At 57.9% G+C, this 8,334-nt stretch overlaps 1 protein-coding gene across 9 annotated transcripts in view; it reads left to right on the top strand.

The window, feature by feature from the left end:
• SCRIB (scribbled planar cell polarity protein) overlaps positions 1–8,334 on the top strand; it is a 125,657-nt gene that overhangs the window by 25,586 nt on the left and 91,737 nt on the right. For all 9 annotated transcript variants that reach the window (XM_019553820.1, XM_019553811.1, XM_019553865.1 and 6 more), the window contains exons 6-11: positions 2,915–2,978; positions 4,139–4,213; positions 4,300–4,444; positions 4,857–4,975; positions 6,137–6,336; positions 7,357–7,523. In XM_019553820.1, coding sequence (XP_019409365.1) covers positions 2,915–2,978; positions 4,139–4,213; positions 4,300–4,444; positions 4,857–4,975; positions 6,137–6,336; positions 7,357–7,523 — 770 coding nt within the window. The remainder of the gene's footprint in view (positions 1–2,914; positions 2,979–4,138; positions 4,214–4,299; positions 4,445–4,856; positions 4,976–6,136; positions 6,337–7,356; positions 7,524–8,334) is intronic.

Genomic DNA, 8,334 nt, shown 5'->3' with positions numbered 1-8,334 from the left:
GTGCCGGTCGTGGCTGAGGAAGCCAAAGCCCTCCTCGAAGCACCATTCCTGTAGCCGCCAGTTGGTCTCCATGATGCACATTTCATGCCGTCTGCCTCGTCCACTCACTGGCAGGATAGAAGAGAAAACCACCTGTGCGCCCATCTCCTTCAGCACACACCCCAGAGCATGGTAGTCCTCCATCAGGCGATCTGGGCTCCTCCTGGCTGCATCGTTAGTGCCCACATGGACTAGGACCATGGGGTAATAATCAGTGGGCTGGTTTACGGTCTAGAGCATCCCTTTCACGTCCTGAATCCTCACTCCAGGTAGGCAGTATATCTCACATGCTGAGGGGTCCCGGCGACAGATGTGGCCCTCCGTACCTCCGTAGTTTGGGCTCGCCAAGCAGAAGTACTGCATGTGTGGTACAGAGATAAGACCCCTCCACTTAGGTAGAGTTTACATTCTGGTTGTCTGGGCTGAGTTGGATAGGGGTGATTCTGCCTCAATCAGGGGTTGAACTAGATGTGACCTCTGGAGCTCCTTTCCAGCCCCACTGCTCTGTGACTGACCCTTGGCACCAGCTAGGCCTCAGGTGGGGTGGGTATTGTCAGGTTCTGGCTAGTGCACGTGAAAGATGGAAAGAAACTGGGGAGGATCCAGAGGCAAGTGAGAGAGGGGGTTTGCAATGCAAGACTGAAAGCAGTGAGGTCTGTTTAGCCTGGAAAAGGGGAGGTAGGGACAAGAGCAGGTCTCAAAATACTGGAGAGGTTGCAGGGAAGGAGAGGGAGAGCAATGGTTCTCCCTCACCAGAGAGGGCAGGACCAGAGATGATGGACTTAAAGCAAATGGAACGCAGAAGGACGTCTTGGCTGCAGGATGCTGGACCGTGCTGCCAAGGGGACTTGTGGACTCCGGTTCATCAAATGCTTTCCAGCACAGATGGGGGTGGCTTGAGGAAAGTGCCTCTGCGCCTGCTCAGGGGTTGGGTGAGGTGCTTCCCAAGGTCCCTTCCAACCCTGGAGCTCTGGCTGAGCCTCAGGGCTGCACATCTTTGCCTTGTTGCTGCATTTGCAAGTCACTGGCCTTTCAGTCGGTCTGTCAAGACCCACCCTCCAGGGACCGTGGCGGTCCTCACATGGATGCTTGTGATTTCTTCCCTCTACAGTGAAGTTCCTTGGGGTCCTGTGACAGGCTTGCCTAGTTCTCTCGAGCTCCTTCGGGAATGAGCCTTGCCTGCCTCGTGCTGAATCCATTTACACTTTGACCCGTTGGGCGTGTGAGCTCCCAGCACTCACGACTGACCCTCCTCATGGGGTCAAAAATGATGCTTTTCAAGTTCTCTGTCCCCAGGAGGGTTTTGGTCTCTTACCTGGATCAGCCTGCGTAACTGGTCTGCTTTTGTCCTGAAACCCAGGACACTCTCCTGGGGAGAAGCTGTGTACTGCGTGCTCCCAGCATTTTGTGCTCTGTTTGCAGTCAGACCACTGCAGCCATCCCATCCATACTCTGTTGTAGCCAGCCATCCCCAGGGCAGGCTGGTTCATCACCAAGAACCCCTTAGTGGATAATGCAGGGTCTCCAGCAGAGTTAGCAGCTGGCTGGGATGCCTGTCCTGCTGGACACAAGCATTGCTTTGCTCACAGAGCCTCTGCTACTTTCCAAGACCTGCACAGCAGTGACATGGAGCAACAGGCTGGTTCAGGCTGACACTGGCTGTGGGTTCTGCTGCCGGGACAGGAGAACAGAGCTGTTGCCACCATCCAGCTCTTGCAGGCAGCACCCCGTCTTCCCCTCCCTCCACATGTATGTTCATGGGGGCCTGCACTGACAGCACATGGTGAGAAGCCAGTGTTAAGCCCACAGTGGCTCCTGCAGGATGGTGTCAGTGCAGATCCTATGAGCCTCACTTGGTCCTCACTTGTGAGGCTCTTAGCAAGGGATGTGTGCACAGGTGCAGTGGATGGGACTCTTACGAGGACTTCTGGCATGTGCGAGGTGGCCACATGCACAGGGTGTGTCCGTGTGTCCAGGAGGGTCTGCTCTGCCCCTACCAGGAGACCTTTGTTGCTGGTTTCCTGTTTTCCTGCAGCCAGACTTTGGTCAGTGTGTTTGTGGGTCTCTAGTGGAGGGTAAAGGACCAGGCAGGGAGGATAAACAGCCAAAGAGCCAGCAGAGGAGAAGAGGGCCCACGCAGGTTTGTGCAGACAACGCTCCCCAGCCTGAAAGAGACAGAGCACTAACCCAGGGTGTGGGGAGCAGAGGCTGGCAGGGGGAAGGGCCTGAGTGTCAGGGAAGCCACTGTCAGCTGTATCACTGGGCAGCAGTTGTGTGTGCACCAGGGTTGGGTCAACCCAGGATGAGTTGCTAGGGCATGGGCCCAGCTCAGCACCCTGGGCCTGCTCCAGGCAGGCTCTCCAAGGACCTTACCTAACAAGCATCTCATCTTCTGGGGTCCCTCCCTTCCTGCAGAGGGGAGCGGTGCTTGGGGCTCCCTTTTTCGGGAGTTGGGGCACTGGTCGTGCTCACATGTCCTTTCCCAAGGGTGTTTCCTTCTCTTCTCCCAAGTCCTGAACTCCCTCCTGTTGTCTGCATCTTCCTGTGCTCAGGGCTCTGTGTCATGGCACAGGTGGAGGGGCGAGGGGGTCCAGCCTGTGGAACCCACCTGCTGTCTTAGAGCAGGGAGACGCTGACCAGTGGCTGTGAGGTCCCAGCATCACTGAGCCCCGGCTCCCACTACCAATGAGACACTGGCCTTGACTGCCCTGAGTGGAGTTGGGCAGGGTCATCTGACTCTAGTGCTGTGGAGGCCTGTAGGGTGGGGGAGACACTGTGTCCCTTGGGCTGTGCCTGGGGGGTTCATGGGGATGTCACTAGGGAGCTGGGTCCTCTGGTAACCTATGTCTCTCTCTCCTCCCTTGTCGGCCTGCAGTTCCCTCTCATTCCTCGTCAAGCTAGAGCAGCTGGATCTTGGTGGCAATGACCTGGAAGTGCTGGTATGTGAGGGGTGGCAGGAGGGGCTGGGGTGGGGGCAATGCCCTGGGCCCTTGAAGGCAGAGTGGCTGTTTGAAGTTGCAGGGGATGACCGAGTTTGGGGAGACCTTGCCTGCTGTGGCCCAGTGGCTGTTCCCAGCTCTGGTCTCCTGCCATTGGCCTTGTCTTGCTTCCCTCCCTCCATGGCATGGTGTGCCCAGGCCCTTTGCCGTGTGATGCTCTGCCCTGCTCTCCAGCTGCCTGTGGGCTGCTTTCCCTGCTGGTTCTGTTGCTGTCTGTAGCTCCTGGCTGGCTCCTACCTTTGTGCTGCCTTCCCTCCCCCGCCCTGTATGTCTGCCCTCATCTCTCCAGCTCTGCTGGGACAACTTCTTGTCCTTCCTCTTCCCAGATTGACCGTCCACTGTTGGGAAACCACAGGGATTTCCCTGCCGATCTCCAGAGGGGCAGGCAGCCAGGCCCTGCAGCTTGTGAATGTGAAACCTTCCTGAAGGGCTGCCTGCCCTGCCAGGGCAAAGTCCATGTCAAGGCCCTGGGTAATGCCCAGCCCCAGGGTCCCAAGGTGCATGTGGGTTTGCGGCAGCATCTGTCTGGAGCAGTGTCCCAACAGGATTGCAACTCCCAAGCATGTAGGCAGCCCACAGCCATGCTGCAGAGGCATGTGGACAGTCCTAAGTGCAGCACTGACTTCAGAGTGAGGGGTTGGTCCTCCACATGGCAATCATCTTTCCCCTGCTGGGGCAGCAGCAGCTCACACAGCCCCATGGCTGGCCAGTCTTGGCTAGGAGGTGCTCTGTCATTGTCTAGTTACTTTGTCAGAGGAGAAGGAAGAGGGGGGATTTCTCTTGAGGCTGAAGCCTCCAGAGCTCCTACCCCTTCCTGAGGCTGTGCCATCTGGGTAATAGACCCCTGTAAGTAGTGCCATCAGCCAAGAAACCTGCAGCCTGTAGGATGCAAAGGCTTTGTCAGCTGAATCCTGGCCCCCACAGCGTCCCTACTGCAGCCTGTGGCAGGTGGGCTTTGCCACTCCTCTGTGGTATGTGGTTAGGGCACCAGACCAGCAGCATCCAGCATCACCAGGTTGCAGTGCCCAGGGCCTCCCAGGGTGGTGCCGTTCTGGCAGGGCTCTGGAGAAGGGTGTGACACCGCTCTCTCCTTGTCACAGCCGGACACGCTGGGAGCACTGCCGAACCTGCGGGAGCTCTGGCTAGACCGGAACCAGCTCTCAGCCCTGCCCCCGGTGAGTACCCATCCCGGGGCTGCCTCGCTGCTGTGCATGCTGCCCTCTCACTCCCTCAAGATGCATCCCATCTTTTTCTACCTCAGGAGCTGGGCAATCTCCGACGTTTGGTCTGCCTTGATGTGTCCGAGAACAAGCTGGAGCAGCTGCCTGGGGAGATCAGTGGGCTGGCAGCACTGACAGACCTGCTGCTGAGCCAGAACCTGTTGGAGTGCATTCCTGATGGCATTGGTGTGTGCTGGGCTGGAGGCTATACCACCCCATGCATGGTGCCAGCCCTGGGTGGGATGGGACAAGATGGCTGTGTAGGGGCTGTGTTGATCTCTGGGTGGGATCCTGGAGGAACCGGGTAGTACAGGGTCCAGGACAGTACAAGGAGCATGGTCCTTGCTGGGGACTGGTGCGCAACGTTGGTCAGCTGAGCCAGGACAAAGCGTGGGTGCTGGGGCTGTAATCCAGTGCCAGGTACCAGTGAGTGAGGTCCCAAGGATGCTGGGGCCAGTGGTCCGTGTCGAACTGCTTCGCTATGGGATCTGAGAGCTAAGCCCTGTGGGAGGCGTGGGGCAGGGGTCTAGCAGAGTGGTTGGAGCAGGCTCCTCACCACCTGTGCTGTAGCTGGTGCCTGCCTCATCCCCCTGCCCAGGCCAGCTGAAGCAGCTCTCCATCCTGAAGGTGGATCAGAATCGGCTGACGGAGATGAGTGAGTCGATTGGGGACTGTGAGAACCTCTCGGAGCTCATCCTGACAGAGAACATGCTGACGGTAGGCGCACTGGCCTCAGCTCCATGCTCTCCTGCTACGTGTCTCTTCCCCAGCCATGGCCTCAATGCATCTCGGGGATTGCCTCTGGGGACTGACTGGGACCTCAAGGCCAAGGTCTCCAGGACGTTCTGGCCACTGTGGCCTGCTCTAGTGACATGGGGCAGCCAAGCAGCCTGCTGGGTCAGTCTCCTTGGGAGATGCCGGGAAGCTGGTGCCATCTCGCCAGTCCCTGAGGAATCCCCTGCTCTCAGGATCATTGCCGGAGCCCATCCAGCCTGGGCAGAGGCGACACTGGGTGGTGATGGTTTGTGTAAGGCTGGTGCTGCAAGCCAGTGAGGACCAGGGCCCTACTCTTCTGCACATTCAGAGGCACATCATAGAGAGCATCCCCTCCCCATCTTGCAGAGCTTGTCTTGGCACTGGCTCAGAACCCAGAGAAGGGGAAGGGCCAGGAGAGCATGAGGCAAACTCTTACAGACACTGAGACATCAAGCTGGTAGGGCCCTCCAGATGGCTCAGCTACTCCAGCCCCCTGCTCCTACTCACCCCCAGCCGAGACAAGTGAGTGTGTGTCCTGCTCTTAACCTCTGGAGCAGCCTGAGCAGCTGCCAGGCACAGTGCTCCAAACGGCCCTTAACTTTCTCCAGGTAAAGCAGGGGGCAAGGATTGTCACTGATGCACCACTCCAAGGAGCGTTAAAAACACTGGGGAAATCCCAGGCAGGGGCCCATGCTCCCTGCTATAGAAGGCAAAACCCCCATAGTCTGGACCAGTCTGACTGTGGTGTAAAATTTCTTCTTGACCCTGAACACGGTGACTCATCTGACCCTGATCAGAGGGACAAGACCCCCTAGCCAGGACTTTTGGGGCTTTCTAAATCTCCAGAGGTGCTGAAGTCCTTACCCAGGCTGGATGGGCATCTGGACTGAGCTGCGCCAGGGTCCCCAGGCAATTTGACAGCTCCTGGGGCCTTAGGAGCTGTGCCCTTGGCTGGGGTGGGCTTTGCTGTTCCCCTGCAGGCTGTCAGTGTGCCTTCTTCCCCCACCGCCCTGTGTGACGCAGCATCCGGGCCAGCCCCCCTTCCCCTTGCTGCTGGGTGCAAGTTTCATAGCATAGCTGCTGGCCTCAGGGCTTCCTCCATGCTGTCTGTCACCCTCCCAGGCCTTGCCCAAGTCCCTGGGGAAGCTGACCAAGCTAACCAACTTGAATGCGGATCGGAACCGGCTCACCGCGCTTCCGGCCGAGATTGGGGGCTGTGCCAGCCTGAATGTGCTATCCTTGCGGGACAACCGCTTGGTGCTCCTGCCGCCTGAGCTTGCCAGCACCACCGAGCTGCATGTCCTGGACGTGGCAGGGAACAGGTGAGTGGGATGGGAGTGGAGGTGGGGCTGGGCCACAGGCCCGGGCCACATCCACCATGCAAGGGGTGGTGCACAGGGATTCAGGAGGGATTGCAGCACCAAATTGCTCAAGAGTAGGCCATGGCTGGGTGGTCAGGCTTCTCCACACTACTTCTGTTGTGTGTCCTCATCCATCCTGCCAGAACCAGGAGCCAGACTATGGCTATGCTGCGGTGCTGAGCTCTTTGGCTCAGCGTTGATGCCAGTGGCTTTGTGTTCGGTGCCTGAGACCCTTGTGATGAGGGTCAAGCCAGCCCTGCCCATGGCCCAATGCCATGTCCATCTCCCAGCCTGTTCTTCAGGACTTCATCCAGCCCCTTAGATGTTGGCTGGGGGGAAAGCTCCTGTGCCCGTCTCTCCAGGGTCCTGGCTCCCTGGCTATAGGGCTTCAGGCTAGCTCCCTGCTACATCTCCTTGCACACAGCTCATATAGACCAGGGTCTGGGGCTGCCTGTTGGTGCCTTGCAAATGGGGATGCTCTGCCCTGTTGTAGGAATCTTGACGTGTCCACTTCCTACCCTGTGGTCTGGGTTGTCCCTGACAGTGACCCAGCAGCTGCTTGGCTCCAGCTATCTGGGCACAGGGGCCAGGATGCTGAGCTGTCCCTTCCAGGTCTCTCCGGCCAGTGCCAATTCCAGGATCTCCCTTGCTTCCTGTACATGGCATCCACAGAGTTGCTGTGTGGGCTTCTGTGTAGCCTGACTGTCTCACTGAGGCTCTAGCACACAAAGGGTGAAGCACAGGCCATGGCGCCTCTGCAGGCTTGCTGGGGTCTCTCTGGCTCTGGGTGGCGGAGCGCCCTGCCTGGCTCAGTCTCTCTGGGTAGAGTGGAAACCCTTTTCTACCCAGCTCAGCACAGTCAGCTGTTACCTTTTGCCTCCCAGGGTGCTGCCAGGCTCAGACCACACAGCGGGGAGGGAGGCGTCCAGGGGAGATTCCCTTTCAGCCGCTGGAGTCCGACTGACTGTGTTGTTTCTCCAGGCTGCAGCACTTGCCCTTTGCCCTGACCAACCTCAACCTGAAGGCCTTGTGGTTGGCAGAGAACCAGTCCCAGCCCATGCTGAAGTTCCAGACCGAGGATGATGAAAAGACGGGGGAGAAGGTTCTCACCTGCTACCTGCTTCCCCAGCAGCCGTCTCCCAGCCTAGGTAAGAGGCTGGTTTGTGAGGGCACCCTGCAGCACTGTGCCTTCTCTGGGGGGTGGAAGCGGGGCCCCTCTTGGTTTCTAGGGCATGATCCCTTGATCCCATGGCTGCCCCCTTACCTCAGTGCCATGGCAGTTCTGATCCAGGTGCATCTCCCCAGCTCTGGGCCTGGTTATGATGACCTGTGACCTGGGAATGCCCCAACTCAGAGGGTGGGAACTATATCCCGACTTCAGGGATGATGCTCAAGGGCAACCAGCACGGTTTCATTAGGGGCAGGTCTTGTCGGACCAACCTGATTGCCTTTTATGATCAGGTCACAAAGGCAATGGATGCAGGTGTTGCCATGGACGTAGTCTTTCTAGACTTCAGCAAGGCCTTTGGACACTGTCTCCCACCCCATCCTCATTAAAAAAGTAGGCGGACTGTGGCATTGATGCCTACACAGTCAGATGGATTGCAGATTGGCTGAAGGGTTGTACTCAAGAGGGTGGTGGTGGATGGGTCATATTCGACCTGGGGGGAAGTGGGCAGCGGAGTCCCCCAGGGCTTGGTCCTTGGGCCTGTGCTGTTCAATTTCTTCATCAGTGATTTGGACGACAGGGTGAAATGCAACCTGTTTAAATTCGCTGATGATACCAAAATGTGGGGTGAGGTGAGCACGCTAGTAGGGAAGGAAAGACTGCAACAAGACCTGGATAGGTTACAGGAGTGGGCTGACATAAACAGGATGCGTTTCAATACTGACAAGTGCAGGGTGCTGCACTTAGGCAGTAGAAACCAGCAGCACACTTATAAAATGGGAAACTCCCTT

This window comes from Crocodylus porosus, unplaced genomic scaffold (genome assembly GCF_001723895.1).
Source record: "Crocodylus porosus isolate Cpor-Errol unplaced genomic scaffold, CroPor_comp1, whole genome shotgun sequence".
NCBI lineage: Eukaryota > Metazoa > Chordata > Crocodylia > Crocodylidae > Crocodylus > Crocodylus porosus.
Note: the sequence above shows the minus strand (reverse complement) of the source record. Positions and strands in the feature narration are given on the sequence as shown.